Here is a 22,384-nt window from a genome sequence, read left to right as displayed (position 1 = left end):
CTATGTTCTCGCATAAAGGAACTTGCATTGAGTTTGGTGTGATGATATGTTGCATTATACACCAATAGCACTTCATGTATTCATCATCTGAAGTAATAAATTGCACCTCTATAAAGATCTCATCTCTTCGTGCATCCCACTGCACTATGTAATGGAGATTATGGGTCATCCAATTATAATTATCGTGTTTATCCCGTCAACTAATAGCATGCGATGTGTCGCTTGTATCTATACTAATAGCATTATACGATTCGAGCAAGCAACTCAACATGCTAAAAAAAGATGAGTGAGACCATTATCGTCCATATATCGACATTCATAACATCAATTGTATGGAAATCATACTCAATTGCATCAATTAAAACCTAAATTAGCTTAATTATCTTAATTCCAATAAAATATCCAATTACAATAATTTATCCCAAAACTTAACGCAAAACCTAATTGCCATTCTTTCGACATTCATAACACTGTTTGCATGAAAACATACATAATTGCATCAATTAAAATCTAAATTATCTCAATTCAAACAAAATATCCAATCATTCCAATTTATCCTAAAACTCAATACAAACCCTAATTTCTTTATTTTACAAACCTTAATTTATCTAATTTGAACTTAATTGATTCCATAAATAACATCAATTGCATAAAAACATACCTAATTGCTTGAATCAAACTCTAGATTATCTCAATTAAAACAAAATACTCAATTATCAAACACCACACAAACAATATTAAATCAAAATTAAGAATCTCGTAATTTAAGAATGACAACCATAAAATTATGAGAAATGTAGTGATTTTACCTTAATTTATCGATGACTTATGGTGGTTTGATCAATGGTTATGGCAAGGAGACTAAATGAGGATATTAAGCTGACAGATTTTATTGAAAAAAACACTAGAAAGATGCGAGGAGACGAGGGAAAGAAGATTTCGGTGTTTTGGTAGATGATAGGTGGTTGTTTTCGGTGATTTGGGGCGAGAGAGGCTGGGTGTTTTAGGTTTTGATGGGTGATGAGCGGCGACTATAGAACGAAGAAGAAGAAGAAAAGGCTAGGTTTTTATAATAATTGAACATGAGATTCTAAATGTTGATTTTGTTATGTAACAATGATTCAGAATCATGTCGTTGAATAAAGACATGATTAAAAATCACGTCTTTGTTCAAATTATACTACTTTTCAAATATTTTTTCAACATGTATTATTTTGTCAAATTTGTACTTAAACAATGTTGTTGTGCAAAAAAAATACCATAGTTCATCCATTAAAAATATGGCCCTTCCATTACATCATTTTTTTTTGTTTTTTAATTTGTGAAGTGTGACATGTCATGTACACAAAATAACATTTTTTTTTTAAATTCCCTCTCTCTTGTTTTAATTTTCATAGAACTAATGATATTACAAGTTAAATAGTTCATACACTAAAAATTTATAAATGAAGCATACATGAGATTCTCACTTGTAGATTTTAATATGTATGTGTGTGTCTGTGTTTTGGAGATGGATTTGTTATTTTCGAACTTATGATGATTTTTTTGTTTATTTATCTTTATTCTAAAGAGATTAAATTTAAAAAAAAACTAAAAAAAAACTAAAAGCCATTATTATGTATTGGAATAATGAAATGATCATTATACCCTTCTTAAACAAAATCAGTTAATTAGTTATTAGGGATAATACAATCTTTTTCATATGATCCATGTCATTATCATATTGATTGAGAACAATTCAGTCTTTTAACATTATAAATGCATAATAAAATGATTTAAATACCCTTAAAGAAAATTTTTTGAAATAAGGTCCAGGGGGTTTTCAGTCTTTCAACATTTTGATAGCATGGTAGAATGACTACATTGCTTTAAAGGCATAAATCCAAAACTGGCGTCCAGTGGATTTTTTATATTTTCATCATGGTTATTTAGTCATAATCAATGTAAATAAAGGGTAATTTAGTCTAAAATATAAATATAATTAAGAAACTGAAAGTGTTGGGAGGCATGCACTAGTAAATGGGAGGCGCTTGTTTTTTGAATGACACATGCGGTGTCTTTTAAGGGTCAAACACCATCTTTCATGACAGTGTTGAAAGCGTCACGATATCCTTTTCTCTGTGGTCAAGAATGTGCACACGACAACGCAGCGGTTAAGCTCTGGTGGACCCTTTTTTTCTCTCTCTCCTTGCCTTGGGTTTTGTGCTAACCCTTTTAAAAATTAGATGTGTCTTTTCTATTTGTATTTTTATCAGTTTGGAACTCATTTTTTTTTATATTTTTTTTATTTTTAATTCTTTTTTAAGTTGATTTTTATTTTCAATTATATCCCTTAGTATTTTATTTCATTTAGTGTTTGTATCAATTTAGTCCTTATTCTTTTTATTGTAATTTTTTAAATCATTTTATTGATTTTTTTTTAATTTTATCCCTCGACATTTTATTTCATTTAATTTTTTATCCAATTTAGTCCTAATTCTTTTGATTGCTATTGTTTTATCCCTTATTTATTTATTTTTAATTTTTCCGCTCATTATTTTATTTCATTTAGTTTGTATACAAGATTTGATCATCATTCTTTTGATTGTTATTTGTTTTGTTTTTTAATAGACTTCTAACTAACTATTTCTCAGTTATTACAATGTTCTTATTCATCAATTAAACTCTTAACTACTATTGTTATTCATAACCCTACGTGACTAAATTATAAACAACTAGTGCAACTTTTCCTTTTCTTCACTTGATTGTTACTGCATATTCTTATACTTCTTGTCACTATCACTACCTTCATATTGGATTGTAATAAATTACATGAATCTTGGATTGTCCCTCGCATGTGTCTTTGGTTTTTCCTTTCATATTTGCTAATGCATAAGAATTTAGATGAGTCCGACAACTAGCTAGCATGCAACTAGCCATTATGTATTTGACTTTCAGTAGTTGTATTGGTTTTGATAAACTTGGGGTTTTGTTTATTTTGGTTGCCCATGATAGATGGAAGAGAAGGTTTTGTTCCTTTCAAAAAATAATATGAAAAGCTGCGGACTGTTTTACATGTTGATGTGCGTTACGACTTAATATAAAGGTAGTGTTTGATATTGTGGTAGAAGTTGTTTTTCAAAGTATTTTATAAGTTGGACTTTGTAAGTTTACAAGGTTATTCTCTCACTTTTCTTATATTTTTTTCTTGGATTTGTTTTTATGTTTTTCCCTTACTTTTCTCTCTTTCTCTCTCGCCTTTTCTTTTCTTTCCTTTTCTATTCTGCTTATGCCTAGTCGGCAACATATGAAAGGAAGGAAGAGCTGATTTGTTTTTTTTTAATGGCAAATAACCATTTTACCTTTAATGAGTCGTTTTGCTTTTATTAGACGATCCTTTTTTTTGTTAGCACTACCAAGCTCCATTCATCCTAAAATTTTAACCAGATTTTATTCAATATATTTGAAGATCTCATAAAATTTCAACTCAATCTGATGGTCGGATTGAAAATTACGCCCAATAACGTAAAACTGGTCAAATTGTGATTTTTCATTAAATTTTTGAATTTCTCTAAAAATTTTGAAATTTTAACCTAAGCTAAAACATCATATTAGAAGGCTCTACACAAATTTTCAGAATTTTTTGATAACTCAATCGAGAATTACGAATTTGTTTTATATAAAACTAGTCAAAAAATATTGATAAAATCTTGACTTGGGCTATAGCTCAACCAAGCCTTTAACATGCCTCCGCCCTTTGCTGTGAGTATAATTTGAAGTTAATCTTTAATGTAAGAAAAGAATGCACTCGCGTTGTGAATATATTTTCCAATATAATGAAAATTTTCAATTGAAAATTGAAAACTTGATATCTATCCTTAATAAAATAAATTGAAAAATAAATTAATTAATAAATTATAAAAAATTATTAGCATTAATTTAAAAATAAAATATAAAGTTGATATTTTTTACAAGGGGAAAAGTATAAATGCATATGCATATATTTTATCTCGTGTTGTTGAGTGCTTTTTGAATTTTTTTTCATTTAATTATATGACAATAACCATGAATTTCTGTAATTAAGAAAAACAATGATTTCAATTCCATAGAAAAAATGTGATTTTTAGGCTAAATTCTCATCTTTTTTGTTAATATATTTTTTCGTATAAATTTTTTTTCCAACTATGTTTTTTATTGAATAAAAACTGAAGGCAAATAAAAAATTATTCAAAAAATTAAATAATCTTAATTAAGAAGAAAAATGTATCTCTTTAACCAAAAAAACTTGTTCCTTTATTCACATGTTTTATTGACAAAAACATATATTTCTTTTATTAGAAGTATTGTTATTTAAATAAAAATATTATTATTATCATAAAAGTAAGTTTTAATAAAAAAAAATCATGATTTGATAAATTTAATATGAATGTATAAAAAATATATAAAAAAATAAATTTGAGAAAAAAATATACAAAAATTACAATTAAAAAGAAATAAAATGAATATTTCAATCTCGTTGAATATTCATGAGTAAAGTTTGTAGAAATTTTTATATATTAGGTTTATATATAATTACTCAAAAAGAAAATGGTAATATTACCATAACAAGCATTAATATTATTTGAAAAAAATAGAATAATTGGATAATTATTTAAATATTATTATCATAAATTTATTTAAAGAGAATCTTATTATGAAATAAAAATTAAAAAAAAATATAAAGGTTACTATGTGTAACAACCCTTAATTTATATTTTCATTTTAGACAAGCATCGATTTAAAAAACATAGCATTAATATGTAAAGATAACCATATTAGTTCACTATGAGAACTGATCATCATGCAAAAGACTATGCAATTACTAAACTTATTTATTTTCTATAAGATTTTTGTAGTATTTCTTCTATTCGAAACACTACCAAAATAATTTTTGTTTTTATACTAAATCCTATATATATAAAAAAACAATGTGTGTATTCCTTTCAAATCATTCAAGGTGGCCTCGGGCTCATCTCTCATCAAAATATATTCTTAAATCCCAATATTTTCATAAAACACATCTAACACAATTCATACAATACACAAGAAAATGAAGATGTGATGATCCAAAGACTATTGAGGGATGTATGTGAAGTACTTTTAAAATACAATTAAATTACAAAATATAAGTATGCATGTACTATTATAATTACACGTTTAGGACATTTTAATCTCTTAGATCTCAGTCTTTATATCGACTATCAAATTTATCCTTCCTTACCATTCACAATATACAATCTTTACTTCTACTGATACCCTTAGTTTCCTTCAAACACAAAAATAATCATTATTTCAGAAAATATTGGATTTAATTTATATAACTATATCCTCAGTTTAACAACATATATTACTGATCTTCACAACATTCTCAATAGCTTTCCAGCAAACGACTCAATCCTTAGGATTTTAATGTCTTGCCTTAAAAGAGGATAAATCCTTATAATACATTATCCCGCCCACAGACAATTCAAATCTCGAAATACTTTATCCTGCCCCGAAGGTAAATCAATTCTTCAATTTCCCCATCCTATCCTATAGGCAAACCAATTCTTGAAACTTATTATCTCGTCCTGAAAGGAATTCACTCTTGAATTTATTATCTTGCCCAGAAGGCAATTCAATTCTCAAATTGTAGTTTCTTGCCTTGAAGCAATTCAATTCTTAGAATCTACTATCATGCCTCAAAGGCTTGCTTTGTTTTAAAACCAACAATTAATACGAAAGCTATAACCTTTCATCAATTTGAAAAAATAAAATCATTCAAGGAGTAGAGACAATCCTTTACTTGGAGCTCTTGAGACGTGCTCTTAAGAGTATCGACTCCACTCTAGATGAACCCCTAATAACACCAACTTCTCACTAGTCAAATTTTTAATTTATTTAATAAACATTTCCTTGAATTTAAGCATTCATTTAAATATACATTCACACTAACTTTTCTTACAATCTAACTTGCACATTTGCACTCACATACTCTTTGTAAATCAAATTTCAATTTACCTATATAAATTTGTACTTATATTATTCATTCTTACAACACAACCTAAACATTGGCACTAATTAAATCTCATTGTAATAAGTCTTCGTTGACATATTCTTAACAATTTATAAAATATCATGACCCAACCCAAACTTTTTTAATAACACAATTAAATCAACAATGTTAACATCATCTAGTTTATGTCACAACCCCACTATTTTCCTCTACCCTTGGCCAGCCACCCAAGCATACAATTTACCTCATTCCATTTGATTTTTTTTCCCTTTCATTTCCACCCTTAATCCCATTATTTAAACCAATATAAATTTATCAATATGCAAGATCTCTCCCAACACTATTTCAACATACACTTTGATTTATATATTATCAGGGATTTTCAATCCTTATGAAAATTTGACAACATAAATGAAATTAAATCAAGAAAGATACTTTACCTATATCAATTAATCAAGTTTGCCCAGTTCCTTTCACAATCTCTTCCAAAGATTTCTTCATTCACTCTTCAAATCACTCTTTCTCTCTCTACCTACATTATTCACGTCACTTTATTTCTTTTGGACTTTACTTGGTTGTTCAAATCCTAACTCAACACCTTCATGAAACAACTTAACCCTTTTGATTGGGAAGAGCAAAAGAAAAAATGAGAAGAAATAAATAAATCTAGCTGGCTCATTATTTAAAAGAGGGAGGGGTTGTTTTTGTTTTATTTACAAAAATGCCACTCTCTTAATTATTTAAGGTCTAATGCAGATAAATTTTTAATCGCAAATATTTTTACTTACCATTTCTCATTGCGATTGTTTTCGTGTTTGCACACAATGTATATTTAAATTTCTACACCTTACATAAAATTTATTATTATTTTTTTTTGACAGGTGTTTACATTATAAAAAAGGCCAAACGCCTATAAATAAAAATCTCAATCCCGCGCTCCTAGGTTTCTTAGAGAGCAAACACGTTGTCCGCCTTTATTTTTTAAAATTGAATGGATAACACGTTGTTTGCTTAGATAAATAACCCATCATCCATTTATAATGTTATATGGCTACCAAAGGTGGTTTTAGTAATGAAAAAATCAAGTCCAAGTTTTTTGATCCTAAAAGCCTAAATCTTTATCATTTTTAACTCAAAAACACAAAAATAAAACAAGACATGAAACTCTAAAACCTCATTTCTAACCATAAAATATATTTTAATCAAACTAATAATTTAAAATCTAATCAAATCAAAAAAATTATCAAGTATGGATCTACATTGTTAGACATCATTGAAGGTAGAGATCACCTTCATTAAGTTATTTTTCTTAAAAATATTACAGATACCAAAATCATAGTTATTGGTGGCTAAAATGTGGTCACTTGAGAGTTTTCGCTCTTATTTTTTGTTTCTTGATGATTTTTTGTTTCCTTCCATGTTCATGGATTGAAATAAAAAATAAATAAAGTTTTATGATTAAAATATAAAAATTAAAAAAACTAATTGTGTGAAACATGAAATTTAAAACTATTTAAAAACAATTTAAAATTTAATTTTGTAAAACTGATTTTTAATTAGACGTAGAAATATTTAATAAAATATAAGGTAAGGAGATCATACAAATTAAAATAAATATCAGTATGTAGAACTGTGTAAACGATGAAATTAAAAAGAATAAAGCTAAGTGAATGAACTGTATAAAGAAAGAAATTTAGAATTTAAGAAGGAAAAAATTGACTCTTAACAGTAACGTTAATAGTGAAATGTCAAGAGTCCGCAGATGATCAAGGGTAGGAGTGTTCAAAAAAACCGACCAACCGATTAAACCGAAAAAACTGAGAAAAAATTAACCGAAAATACCGAACCGATAGAAAAAACCGAATAAATCGATTAAAAAATATTCAAAACCACTCGGTCCGGTTCGGTTTCGGTTTCAAAAAGCTTAAGCCGATTGAACCGGACCAAACCGGACCGGTTCAATTGAATCTGAAAAACTTAAAAAACAAGGTATAAAAGCAAACATCCCTAACCCTAATTCATTTCATCACTTTCCAGCCGCCTCCCTCTCTTCTCTTCTCCTCTCTCTCATTTTCTCTCCTGTTAACCTAACATTAAATCCTCTTTTTGAATTTTTACACCAGAGCTTCTCACCTCCTCCTACCACCACTCTCTGGTCTTTCATATGGTAGCGTCATCCACAACCTTCACTTTACTCCTATCATCAACCACAGACAACAACCCATACATCAAGAACCGGTTTCAGTTTTTCAGGCCCGATCTAGATCGTCTTCCATATAGCAGTGCCATCCACAACCTTCACTTTTCTCCAATCAACAACCACCGACAACAACCCACACATCAAGAACCGGTTTCAGTTTTTCAAGCTCGATCTAGATCTTTTCATCTGAATGGAGTCCTTTTTTATTGAGTGGAAAGTAATAGAAATTTGTGTTTGTGGACTTCATCTGGTGTTGGAAGAGCAGGGATTGCACCTTTTTTGGTGGTTATAATGGCTCCACATGCATTTGCAGATCTAAGCATCTCTCTGATCTTTGATTCATTGTGAAATGAAGGAATTACAAGGCTTTGGTATAACGACAACAGTAAAAAAAAAGCCTATTTAATTGGTTTCCGGTTTTTCCGGTTTTTAATACTAAAAAACCGACCCAAACCGCACAAAATTAGTTCGGTCTGAACCGGTTCTCGGTTCGGTCCGGGTCATATTGATAAGGAATATTATTTTCCGGTTCGGTTGAATTTTTAAGTTAAAACCAAACCGAACCGAACCGTGAACACCCCTAATCAAGGGTTTGTTATTTGTTAATGTTAATTATTCCCCTCTAGAAATTCGCACGTGAGAGAGAGAGACAACGTAAGGGCGTGCATCATCGCACGACACGCAGGCAGAGCAAAACGCGAAAAGTAGAGAAACGAAACCCGGACGCGTTCCCGTTAAAAAAACCGGATTTGATAATCGCCGATAGGTCCGGGACCTTTTGTAATTAGAAGGTAGTTGTTGGTGTGTTGTTTTTTCCTTCTTGAAACAAGCAAAACGCGTTTGAAACCCTAGTTCATCCCCAATCTCTATCTTTTTTACTGAATTTTATCATCAAAATACGTAAGTGTTTTTTATTTTATTTGATTTTATTTTCTACTCTGTTCGTTTTTGTAATTAAATGATTATGCATCTAAGATTGATAATTCCGATTATTCAAGTTGTGTGGTAGGTTTATTTTTCAATAGATCGATCGCTGTTCCGTGACTGTACAAGCTGGTGTGCTTGCTTTGCTTATCTACTAATCCGCGGTCTAATTTTGGTTTTTTGGACGTTGAAAGATGGATTTAGTTGCTAGTTGCAAGGTAATTTAGCAGCTCTACAAATTCATTTGCTCTATTGAAATTGACTTTACTGTGCTGTCGTTGGTTTTGATTTAGTTTCTTCTACCAGTACTAGTGTAAATGGTAAATATCAATTAGCAGAAGAGGAATGATATTTGTCCATTAGTCATGGTTGAATTAACTTAATTTTTATTTATTAATTTCCATGTGCCTACCACTAAACATACCTTACGGTGGTGCAACTCCTAGATTTGTTGGTATATGCTGAAATGGCTCTAATTCTTCGCCCGTCTGATAATGGAAATCACATTTGAATTTAACAAGTGGGTGCTTTATTTATATATCACTTCCTCGCATCATTGTTACAAAAGCAAAGCAAGTTTGAAATGATTTCTACTGAATATTATTGATTGATTTGGGCTGCATCTTCAAATCACCTCTCATGTGCTTTCTCATTTTGAATATCAGTGTCGTGGTATGTACTTTCTTTTGAAGTTGTATGCACCAATTGTTCTCATACTGCTTTTCTTGGTTATGGAACCTAAAACTCTACTCATACATTCACTGGATGAGAATTTTGACATAAGTTATCAGGTTGCAGTCCTCACAACTTGAACCTTTGTTTTTGTGGTTGTAAGTCGACGACTCCGTGTGGCATGTGTATGAAATGATATTTCCTATAGAACTTAGGGAAACCACTTCATTTGCAAGAGGCTTTCTCTATGCTAAAATTCTCTAATATTAATTCCAAAAATGCTACTCTGTTTCAAAAAGTCTCTAATATTAATTCTATATAATTTTGTTTTGGCCTAAAAAACTTGCTACTCCATCATTGCACCTTGCAATGGTCCTTCCTATCACTGGAGTGATTGAGTAAATTAATAAGAGTTTGCCCCCTATACTATTGAACTCAGAATTGGAGTCATTGGTCTTTCTTTGTGGCTCTGCTCCCTTCTCATGCTGTTTAGGCATCAGAATATCCTGTAATCAAGCAGTTTCTATCTTTTGCTGTGTTGTTTTAGCGAAGAGATTATGAAACACTTTTTTTTACTCTCTCTCTCTCTCTCTAGGATAAATTGGCATTTTTTCGAATTAAAGAGCTCAAGGATGTCCTGACTCAGTTAGGTCTTTCAAAGCAGGGGAAGAAGCAGGTAAATGGCACATCTTGTCTTTGGCTTAATTTTCTTGTATATGATGCTTGAAATTGCCATTACGTAATGGTACTGGATAAACTTTAAGCTTCTGTTGTATTGACAATCAGTATATTGAATTGGACTGTGAAAAAGTAGAATAATTGTGCCTATATGCTGTCTTAAGATTTACAAGACCATCACTTGCCTATGGGTGCACGTGATGGTTTTGTGTTCTCATTGCCCGTGAAATAATGATTTCTTCATAAACTCTATATGCTTTTGACTGTATGTGGCATGTACTGCTTATGACTCGTGTATATGATTGTGCTGTAATTTTAAATGTGTAGGACCTTGTTGACCGGATATTAGCCATTCTCTCTGACGAACAAGGTAAATTACTCCCACCTTGCAATATTGTTGTTTGTAATAGAGACAGTTTTTATAATTTTGAACATGTAGACTCTCTCTCACAGGTTACTAGAGACATGAAACCCTTTATTGAAGGCCATTTGAGAAATATTTTATCTTTGTATTCTATCATCATTGCTTTTTCCCCTGCTACCAAGTCAATGCTTTTGATTTTAGTGTTTGATGCTCTGTTTTTGTTTTTTGCAATGTTTATTATCTCTATCTGTGTGATACGCATATAGTTATCTTTTACATATGCTGCATAATTAATGGGGACTACCACCTAGGAAACTTGTAATACCACCACTTGGGGATTCTTGGATTCGATCTCTGCGAATAACTTCTTCATGCTAAATAAAATGGAATGCTCATAACTCTGGTGTCACATAATCTTAATTCAGCAGGCTTTAATGGATGTTTTGCGAACGCTAGAAATTTATTGATACATGTTAAATGGAAATAATGTGCAATTAAATCTTAATTTGAATTTTTGGGATTGAGCAATGAGATTTCTCCAATTATTATTCCCCCAAATTTAGGTATATGTTTTTATTGATGGTGTGGATCTAATATCCATAGCTATGATTTTCTTTCATTTTCATTAACTTTTTTATGTGAGAGGTGTGATCCCAAATCCCCATCAATCGTCCGTCTCAGATTTCAATTTCATGGGATCTTCTCCCCCTCCCTCCCTCTTTTTTTTTGTTCTTGATGATTGGGTGTGGTTATGAATGGTTGATAATCATAGAGTTTCTAATGGGTTGTTGTGCATACAGTTTATGATCAACATGTTCAAACTCTTTCTCGTGCATGGCTTTGACTTTGTGATAGTTTTGGAATAATAAACTTGAGTTTTTATTTTATCTGTAGTTTCCAAGTTATGGGCAAAGAAGAGTGCCATTGGAAAGGAAGAGGTGGCAAAGCTAGTGGATGACACTTACAGGTTCATCATTGCTTGCAACTCCATGATTAGAGTCTGCAGTTAGATTTTGTCTTCTCTTTTCTGTTTAACGTGTTAAATTTTTTTATAGTATTTACATGCTTCATGAGGCCCTCTAGCTAACTTTTTTCTTTCTGGGCAACCATTAATGCTCTTGGAGGTCTTGCTTTTATGCTGTTTGTTGACTTACTCCTTCTGATCTCATCTCCAGGAAAATGCAAGTGTCCGGGGCCACTGATTTAGCATCACGGGGACAGGTTGCTTCTGATTGCAGTAATTCAAAGTTTAATGGTGAAATGGATGATCCATCTCACTCAGATACAAAAGTTCGCTGTCCATGTGGAAGCTCATTGGAGACAGAGTCAATGATTAAGGTTAAAAGATCCTTCTCTCTAGTAAATTTCCATTCTTTATAAGCTGTGGTGTATGCCCGATGGATGATTTGCTGGAAGTTCTTTTACTTCTTAAGCATCTGAGGCATGCTCTAAGTTTGATTAAAACCAAGGCTCTGCATTTTAAGCATATGGATTGCAGGTTCCATGTTATGAATCGCTTTCTTGCTACTGTGGGATCTAAATTGATTTCCTCCTTTATGTAGCCTAATCTCTATACTTCATTCTTATACCTATACCATCCCCATGGATTTTTATGTTTGCATTTCTAGTTACTGGAAATTAATAAACGCAGTATAGCAAGCTCCTTTGACAATTTTGTTCACCAAAATTCTAACATAATTGATTGCTTCTCAAGAATGTTTAATGCTCCGTGTGTGATTTTTCTGTTGAGTTGTTGCATTATGTTGAGCTCCAAAGTATATTTACACCATTCTTTTCCAATAACCTTTCACAATCAGTGCTGACTGCTGAGGCACAATGGTGCTATTAAATATGTTTTCAGTGCATCACATTAATTATCGGCAAATATTTTGTTTAAAGGAAGTGCTAAGGGATCATTTGCAGAAACCTTAATAGTTCTCATCTATGCATGTGTAGACAATGGCAGGATTTGCTACTCTTTTGTGCTATTCCTATTCATTGTTGAAGAAGAAGCATGCATTAATAATGGATACATAAGCTGTTTTCTTTTCCCCTTTTTCTTCACTACTCTTGCACTTAATTCTATCCTAAAAGCTTTTCCAATCTGCCTTGCCCCTATTAATTTTTATTTTCTTGTAATTGACAGTGTGAAGATTTTAAATGTCACGTTTGGCAACACATTGGTTGCGTTATAATTCCAGAAAAACCCATGGAGGGCATCCCACAAGTTCCTGATGTGTTCTATTGTGAGATTTGTCGACTAAGCAGGGCTGACCCGTATGTATCATATATGTTCTATCTTCTTTTGCTTACTGTTTTATGTGTGGAATGAAATGGTTCCCCTTCCTTCTCCAAGATTACCTTTTTTGACTCCATGCTTCTTTCTTGTTGGCAGTGTAACATCACATTTCAGCTACAATTTAACTTTTGAGATTTACGCATCAAACCATTAAATGCTTTCATGATTTTTCTGAACTTGTTTTACTATCACAATGCTTCTTGTTGGCAATGTAATTCTTTAATTTGGTTTAAAGCAAAGTGTGCTTCCCTACCTTGGTGCATAAAAATGTTAGCCAAGTGCTAGCAGGGAAATGAATTTGTCTAGATAGATGAGTGGTGAGGCCTTTCAAGGTAAGAAAGAATTATGGTGATATTCTAAGCAAGTTGGAGATGCCATCAACCTGGGATAAGAGAACAAGCTACTTTGTATATTGTTTGGTCTTTTGAGCTATTAGAGAGGATAAATTGATCATAGTTAAGGGACGGTGAGGGCTAAAGTGGTGTGGGAAAAGTAGGGAAATAGCATATAGTTGGAAATGAGAGGCTAGAATTAAGAAAGATTGAAGTAGGAAGAAATAAGATTTTGTGTCCGTGGAGAACCTTGGATGTAGATTTTGACAAAGAAAAGGCTTTGGTAAAACATTGGATATGTTTGCCTATATTATCATGAAAAGTGTGATAGTTCTATGCAGAACACAAGTATCCTAATGAGTGTGCTATTTGTCTAGCGTAATCGGGATAGTTTTACGGGTGTCCTCTATAAATCTTTTAAAGAATGACAGTTTAATGCCTTGTTGGGCCAAAGAGACAAATTAATGCTGTGTGCATGCGCACCTCGTGTGTGCACTTGTCTCCCCTTCCAGCATGCGGGTTGACATTCAAGAACTGGAGCTTAATGAGGTTTCTTGCTGTCATGTATCTTGGTATTGTTTGAAATATATCTATGTGTTTTTGTTAATCTTTGATCTTTGTTTTTTTGGTGTCCTGATTAATCCATCCCTTTACAATTCTGCTATTTTGCATTTTTATGTAATGTTTTTGGAGGGTGTTTTTTTTTTTTTTTTTTAATGTCTGTCTCCATCTACAGCTTTTGGGTTACAGTTGCACATCCTCTAAGTCCTGTGAAGCTGGTTGCTACAAATGTTCCAGCTGATGGGTAAGTCAATGATACATGCCATCCTATATCTTACTAATGATTTGATTTGCTAACACTTGTGTTTGGGTTGGAAGTAATTACTACCTGATGTTCACATAATTCGTTGAAAAGATATTCAATAAAATGATTTGAACTGCATTTACTGTTTGTCTTGATAAATTCAACATGTGGAGATTGCGTTCAAATGCTTTTATTTTGTGAGCTTGATTTCATCACTAAACTGTTTGGTTGCTGAATCCCTAGCAATGAATATTATTGAAACACCTGTATCATGGTGTTATATATATTTCAGTGCCTGTTTGGGGCAGTGGTGCACCCAGAGTTTCATGAAATTTTGAAATTTTTTTCTTTGAAAATAATTTTTTTTTGTGTTCTTGGATCTTTTTGATGTGCTGATGTCAAAAATGAATTTTAAAAAATGAAAAAAAAACATTACTTTGATACATTTTCAAGCGAAAAACACTTTGAAAAGCAACCTCTACCATTCTTCCAAACAAGTCCTCAATTTTATGTAAATTGCAAGAAAGTCATGGTCTTCCTTGTGGCACCTGCTTGTGAGACAAACAGATGATAGCATTGGTTCTGTCCATGACCCAGGTTGTAGGGAAAGACCAGGTTCATGTTCTTCTAACTTCTAAGAGCTTGAGCACCTCTTCGCATGTGAATGCGACTTACCAGGAACATCTTGTGATCAGGTTACACGGGAAAAAAGATTTTAGATGACTTGAAGTGGTTTTTACCCCTTTTAATTTTGGGATTGGGAAGGATATAAATATCTGGAGGATATAGTTTTTGCTTCTGTTTTAGTTATGCAGAAGAGAGGAGATATTTGGTGTATTATGCTGGTAATAATAAGTATTTGGTTGATAAAGTTTGTATCCACAAAAGATTGTTGATGTGGTAAGTTCTGTGCTTATGATTGTTACCTGGGCCAGACCTTTTTTTATTAGAGCAGTGCTGCTACCTTTTTGATGTGATGATACACTACGCGCATACTACATGCACCATAATAATAGTACTTTACTTGTTGGAGTTAGTATTACAGTTGGCTGTTCTTTTATCACCCAATCCCAACTTTCTTGAATTAAGGAGGTCAACCTGTTATGAAGACCTCATTCTTGTATAATTGTGCAATATTTGATATTTTAATATTCAACATTTTCCAGTTCAAGGCCAGTGCAGGGTGTGGAGAAGACATTTCAGCTCACTAGGGCAGACAAGGATCTGTTGGCAAAACAAGAATATGATGTTCAGGTTGGTGGCTGCATAAAATTTCATATTTTAGTAAGTTATTGATGTGCTAATGGTCTGTTGGTAATGTTGTTACTATCTAGGCCTGGTGTATGCTTTTGAATGACAAAGTTCCCTTTAGGATGCAATGGCCGCAGGATACAGATCTCCAGGTTAATGGTATGAAGTTGAATTTTACTTCCACTAATCTTTTGAAATCTCTCTTATTCCTTATGTTTGAAATCAGTAGCTGTTTAGAAGCATTTATGCGAACCCCCCCCCCAATAAAAAAAAAAAGGAAAAAAACTTCCTTTTTCCCCCAACAAACATTGTCAGAAAAGCCATTTTTACATTTGCTCTTGACGCTGCATCTTTATGCTGTTGTGAAATATGTATTATGATGTTTCTTTTGGTCCACAGTTTCTGGAAATGGTGTTTGCATATTAAGTCTTAAAATTATGTATGATGTGCAGGCTTGGCTGTTCGTGCTATTAATAGACCTGGCTCGCAATTGCTAGGTGCTAATGGTCGTGATGATGGTCCAATTGTGAGTCTCTGACTCTACAACACAAATTTTCTTTGTAGTTATCAATACCCTTTATCACATGCAATTTATCTCCTAGATAGATATTGTTCTTTGTGATGGCGCATCCTCTTTTTTCAATCATTTTATTGCTCATCTGCAGACTCACAGCTGGATTTGTACTTTGAGACTGCTTTCTGATTTTATATTTATGGGTTCTTTAACTAGGTCACACCATTTGTAAAAGATGGAATCAATAAGATTTTGTTAAGCGGATGTGATGCTCGAATCTTCTGCTTAGGAGTTAGAATTGTAAAACGTCGAACAGTTCAACAGGTGAATTTAATCAATTTTAATCATATTTTGAATTTGGTATCATTACTTTTTATTTCTTTATTTATGCTGATTGGGAAAATAACTAGGTGGCTCAAGCATTTTGAAATACTGTATTTATAATTGTTAGATATTTTATAAGATAGATGGACTTTTGTAATTTGATATCCTGATAGGCATTTTTTTTTCCTGAAATGACAAATAAAGGCTGCCAGCAGCTCTCTCTCTCTAAAAAAAAACTGATTTGAAGCTTGGTAAATTGGTTTGCATCTGAGAGCCTTCAACATCATATGCACATTAAATTTCAGATATTTTTTGCTGTATCAGAAAGCTTGATCACAAATAGTCATTTTTTTATCTTGTTGGGAATGCATCAAAAAATCACTTCAGGTAGTTGTACTGATTAGACATCGTTTGTGTATATGCTATTTTTACTGTCATTCCTTGTGCAGCATATATGTATACATACATGCATTCAGATATAAATGTACCCCACACATATAATACATGCATATGTATGTGTCTGTACATGTGTATGCATATTTCAATTTTGGTACTTGTCAGTTTAATACAACTAAATTTTGTGGCTGTGGTTCACATATTTTTGCTTTTGTATATAATGAGCTACAATAAAAGCATGTGTCATCTCTTGCTCTACCTGAGGAATCATCTTTCCATGCTTCATATTCTGTTTTTTGTTTTAGATACTCAACTTGATCCCTAAGGACTCAGAAGGTGAGCGTTTTGAAGATGCACTTGCTCGTGTTTGTCGTTGTGTTGGTGGGGGAACTGCAACAGACAATGCTGATAGCGACAGTGACCTGGAAGTTGTTGCAGATTCTTTTGGTGTCAATCTTCGTTGTCCTGTATGTTACATCAACATAATACAAGTTGCGAGTCCATAATTCCATGCATGCATGTTGCACTGCACTATGTTCTATGCAGGGTGAATATCAGATAATCATCATCTTGAATATTGGTCCCTTCTGCTGTAGTTGGGAATTGATGTATCCTAAATTTGATCACCTGATGTCTGTATCTTGATAATAGGGGATGCAGCCACCTTTTGTTGCAATTCTTGGTGGGGTTGGGTGTGTGGAATAGGTCGTCGTCTTTTTTTTTCATGGAGAGTATTTGGTTACTACAAGCAGGCAGGGTATTATTTACCATAAAGGCATCTAGTAGGGTTTGGGAGGGCTGTACAGGAGTGACAAAAACTACAGTGGAAAGGATCATGCAGTTCTTTTCCTTAAGCATGCTGTTTATGATCATTGCTAGTGGGATGACAGGAAAATAATGTTCCCAGAGTTTGGTTTTGGAGTCTAGAATATTTCTTGTATGTTCAACAATATGTTTCATGGAAGTAAAATACCTATAATGTGGAGTTTCGCTGTTATGCTTGTGACATCCATTCCAGAACTTATCTTGTATATGGGTTATGTTCAACCTATTATCGAATGCAATTCGCTTTCTCTAGTGATATTATGTTCTTAGGGATGTCCCACTTTTGAAGATGTTCAATGACCAATGACGCACATACTCAATGCTATCTTTCTAAACAAAGTTTATTGTTTCCTCATTATTCAAATTGCTTTATTAAATTGTAGCATTCTTCATTTTTTTTTTATTTGTAGCGAGCTTCAAGAAACTAGGATTGAGTTAGTCCTGTCATGAATTCAGTAGCTTAGTCGCTGAAATTGATTTCCATGTGTAGATGAGTGGTTCAAGAATGAAGGTCGCAGGAAGATTCAAACCTTGTGCACACTTGGGCTGTTTTGACCTGGAAGTTTTTGTGGAGCTGAACCAGCGTTCTCGGAAGGCAAGCAGGCAGCTAATCTTTTTTTTCTAAATATATGTACCTTTTTTTATGGGGTTGGAGGTTCCTGTTATATCTGTTTTATATATCTGAGCTACTATTGCTCTCTTTGCAGTGGCAGTGCCCCATCTGTCTCAAGAACTACTCCCTGGAGAATATAATCATTGACCCATATTTCAATCGCATCACATCTAAGGTATCACCTATCCTTTTCTGTTCATCCGAATCCTTAGTTTTAGGGTGTTCATGTATTAAAAATTATGTTCTTGTGGTATAGATGACACATTGCTCAGAAGATATAACAGAGATTGAGGTGAAGCCTGATGGTTCCTGGCGTGTGAAAACAAAAACTGAAGCTGAGCGTAGGGATGTTGGAGGACTTGCACAATGGCACAATCCTGATAGTACTCCCTGTTTCCCTGATGGTGGAGAAATCAAACCAAAAGTGGAAATAGTGAAGCAGATCAGACAGGAAGGTATTTCAGAAGGTAATGCTGGTACTGGTTTGAAACTTGGAATCAGAAAGAACCGCAATGGCATTTGGGAAGTTAGCAAACCTGAAGATATGAACACCTTTTCTTCAGGTAGATTGCAAGAAAACTTTGAACACCATGAACAGAAAGTTATTCCTATGAGCAGCAGTGCCACTGGTAGTGGTCGTGACGGGGAAGATCAAAGTGTGAATCAAGATGCTGGTGGAAATTATGATTTCACAAACAATGGAATGGAGCTTGATTCTTTATCTTTGAATGTATATACGACATATGGATTCACTGACCAAAATTTACCTGTACCACTAGGGAATGCAGAAGTCATTGTTCTTAGTGATTCAGATGACGATAATGATATACTAATTTCCCCTGGATCTGTCTACAAGAGTAATCAAAATGATGGCGATGCTACTTTTTCTGTGCCCTCTCCTGGAATTGCAGATCCTTTTCCAGAAGATCCTACACTTGTGACTGGTGCAAACTCGTGCTTGGGTCTTTTCAATGCTAATGACGAATATGGGATGCCCCTCTGGTCACTGCCTTCAGGAAACCAAGCAGGCCCAGGATTCCAATTATTTAATTCAGATGTCTCTGATGCCTTGGTTGATTTGCCACATGGTTCTGTTAACTGCCCCTTGTCAATGAATGGCTACACATTAGCTCCGGAAACTGTCATGGGATCTACATGTTTAATCCCGGACTCTTCTCTTGGTCGATCAGAGATGGATGTGAATGATGGCTTGCTTGATAATCCCTTGGCTTTTGGTGGAGAAGATCCCAGTCTTCAAATCTTCCTTCCAACCGGGCCTTCAGATGCATCAATGCACTCTGATATGAGGGATCAAGTTGATGTGTCAAATGGTGTCCGTTCTGAAGATTGGATCTCTCTTAGGCTTGGTGGTAGTGCTACTAGCAATCATGGCGATTTGGTTCCTCCGACTAATGGACTGAATTCAAGACAGCAGATGCCATCTTCTCTGGATTCTTTGCCTGGCACTGGTTTGTTTCCTTTTTCTTAAAGCTTTATCATTATTAGTTTATTCTTGTGGAGGAAAGTGTGCAAGTCTTACACCCATGTTCATTTTCTAAGCTTTAACGTTCCTCTTACAGTTTTTCAACTCTGATTGTACCCACTTCTGCAGCTTCTTCGCTTGGTATAAATGATGGCAGATCAGAAAAGGCAAGTCGACAAAGATCAGAAAGCACCTTCTCATTTCCTCGCCAAAAACGTTCTGTAAGACCACGACCGTATCTTTCTATTGACTCGGACTCTGAATGAAGGGAGGTGAATCCTTTTTTGCCGAGATAATTGCTGCTTTTATTTGAAAATTTTTTAGGACAGGAGACCTTTTCTGGGGTGAAATGGTGATTTTCAAGTTGAAGACCTGTATGTAGAATCTGAAGAGAATTGACTGCCGGCATAAAAATGAAGTCTCACATACGGTGGGGGCTGGCGTGGGGGTGAAGATGTTCTGCAATTGACGAGCTGTGGGCTCCTGTGTCTTGTCAATTTGGTGCAGCGCACCATGGTCTCTGATGTTTGATTAATTTTGCAGAAGCTCCTCGCCAATTTTCAAAAGGCTTTATTCAAGGTGCTAGTAAATTGTACAGTAATCAATTGAATCTTCAAGTCCAATTAAATCTGTTGGTTCAAACCCTTGGATGTTCGGGGTTTCCCATTTAGTAAAATCTTTTTTGGTCCATGTTTAATGATGAGAGCCAAATAACCTGTAAATATCGCACAGATTCAGTTATTTATAGAAATAATACAAAATTAAATCTGGTGAATTCCTGATTTCTTTCCTCTTTCACCTTTCGATATCCGCTGGCTTGCCTGTAGCTGGAGACGGGTAGATACTGTGGTAGCTTCTAATTTTTATCTAATATTACATGAATTATGTATTGTGGAAGTTTTTGTTTTTTTATCTAACCATAGAAAAAACTTGCTTATTATTTATCTTGTATGTAAAAATCTATTTTTCAACATCTTTAACCAAGCATGATTTATTTAAATATATGTTTTAAAAAATATAATTAAGTTTTTATTTTTATTTATATATTTTTTTAATCTTATATGTAAAAGCTACAGATGCAAAACGCACGTAGTGTGCCTGAATTTTGATGGGACCAAGGTTGTTACAAAGCAAAATGTCGAATGGTTTGGTCTGGTTGGTTCTTATGAATGGTGGAGATAAGCGGATAACAATACAAATTATAATAAATATCTATGGGTTGGGTTGAGTTTTCATCTATTTATATCTAAATCGAAATTCAAAATAACTTTCCAAACCAGGCTGGGTATGGATTTTTGATACTTGAACTTGACCTCATCAATGTTTTGATACTAGTTGGATATCTATAATCTGAACTCTCGAATGTTATAATTTATAATTATTTAGTATATAATTAGCTTGATATACATGCAATTTTTTTAAACTTTAAGGTTATTTATTTATTTCAGGTTGGGTAGACTAATATTTATACTTAACGAAAACCTAACTTTTCACCTCCATGTTTTACCCGAATTCGATAGAGTTTAAAATCATTTAACCTTTTAAATTTAGTATATCATTTGTTAATATTTTCATGTTGTTGTATTAAGTTGATAAATGTGGTTGGAATGAGAAAAATAGAGTTATGTATGTGAAATGAGAAGATGTACAATATGATCAAAATGAAAAAAAAATACAGAATTAAATACTAAAATAGACTTAAATGAATTAAACATGAAAAAGATATGTATATAGACTTAGTTAGTTAGGGTGGCAACTAAGGGATTGTTGATTATAAAGTCAGCTCTTGTGATGGGGACTATAGACTTAGTTAGCTGGGGATGACAACTAAGAGATTGTTGATTATATAGTCAGTCATTGTGACAAAGATTGTGGACTTATTTAGCTGGGGATGGCAACTAAGAGATTGTTTATTACACAGTCAATTATAATAAGATATTTTTAATTATATAAATTAATAAAAGATAATATAAATATAAATATAAATGAAATTGATTGAATAAACCCACACCCTAAAAAATATTACGCAATGACGAATATATTAGAAATATTATTTAAAAAAGAATATCTTTTATTTTGAAAAATAAAGTTCATTTTTATAAAATAAAAAATATTCATGAATTAGAATAATATCTTGAAAAACCAAACACAAACAAAATAATTTTTAAAAAAATCTTATATTAAAAAAAAGCATGCAAAGTCTGTGAGCTAGGTCATGGGTCCAAGATAAACTCATAAAAAATAAATTAAAGATAATCATAAAATAAATATTTAGAAAAAAAAGCACTAATGCAGAACAATAAGATCGTTTAAAGCCGAATCCCTAACCAATCAAATGTCAAAAGATAAAACAAAAAAAAATCAATTATATAAAAGGATGTAAAAAAACATTAATTAAAAGAATGAGGGTGAAAACAAAATTAATTAGAGGATAGTTTTTTTTTTTCAATTGAAGGGTTAAATTGAATTGAAAAATAACTTTAACAAAAGGAAAAGGAAATCAAAAGAATGAGGGTCAAATTAAAAAAAATAAAACAACAAAAAATTTGATTGAATGATGAAATTGAAACACAAAAAAAACTTTAACAAAAGGGTCTAGAAAAAAAAATTAAAATCAAAAGAACAAGGACTGAAATGAAAAAAAAAAATGTGTATATGGAGATGATTATACTAAAAATAAAAAAGAATAAG

At 32.7% G+C, this 22,384-nt stretch overlaps 1 protein-coding gene across 12 annotated transcripts; it reads left to right on the top strand.

Moving 5' to 3' along the window:
- The first annotated feature begins 8,951 nt into the window (after window positions 1–8,951).
- LOC18098189 (E3 SUMO-protein ligase SIZ1) lies at window positions 8,952–20,468 on the top strand. 12 transcript variants are annotated; one of them, XM_024598736.2, is made up of 18 exons: window positions 8,952–9,113; window positions 9,212–9,355; window positions 10,405–10,485; window positions 10,815–10,857; window positions 11,746–11,818; window positions 12,027–12,189; window positions 12,998–13,128; window positions 14,219–14,287; window positions 15,454–15,541; window positions 15,622–15,697; window positions 15,991–16,064; window positions 16,269–16,376; window positions 17,078–17,239; window positions 18,088–18,192; window positions 18,305–18,385; window positions 18,467–18,677; window positions 18,774–19,679; window positions 19,823–20,468. In XM_024598736.2, exons 2-18 carry the CDS (start codon window positions 9,332–9,334, stop codon window positions 19,957–19,959), a joined length of 2,532 nt encoding a protein of 843 aa, XP_024454504.1. In that variant the 5' UTR covers window positions 8,952–9,113; window positions 9,212–9,331; the 3' UTR covers window positions 19,960–20,468. The 12 variants fall into 12 exon arrangements, with proteins under 12 accessions (XP_024454504.1, XP_024454501.1, XP_024454498.1 ...); XM_024598733.2 differs by having other exon boundaries at window positions 18,467–19,679; window positions 19,823–19,914; window positions 20,018–20,468; XM_024598730.2 differs by having other exon boundaries at window positions 18,467–19,679.
- The last annotated feature ends 1,916 nt before the right edge of the window (window positions 20,469–22,384 follow it).

The sequence above is a fragment of the Populus trichocarpa genome, chromosome 4, assembly GCF_000002775.5.
Source record: "Populus trichocarpa isolate Nisqually-1 chromosome 4, P.trichocarpa_v4.1, whole genome shotgun sequence".
Taxonomy (NCBI): Eukaryota; Viridiplantae; Streptophyta; class Magnoliopsida; order Malpighiales; family Salicaceae; genus Populus; species Populus trichocarpa.
Note: the sequence above shows the minus strand (reverse complement) of the source record. Positions and strands in the feature narration are given on the sequence as shown.

Excerpts from the sequence above, each read along its gene's own strand:
- LOC18098189 (XM_024598730.2), top strand. The coding sequence starts at position 9,332 with ATGGATTTAGTTGCTAGTTGCAAG. Across the intron at positions 14,288-15,453 it reads ACAAATGTTCCAGCTGATGG|TTCAAGGCCAGTGCAGGGTG; the intron begins GTAAGTCAATGA and ends AACATTTTCCAG. Across the intron at positions 15,542-15,621 it reads AACAAGAATATGATGTTCAG|GCCTGGTGTATGCTTTTGAA; the intron begins GTTGGTGGCTGC and ends GTTACTATCTAG.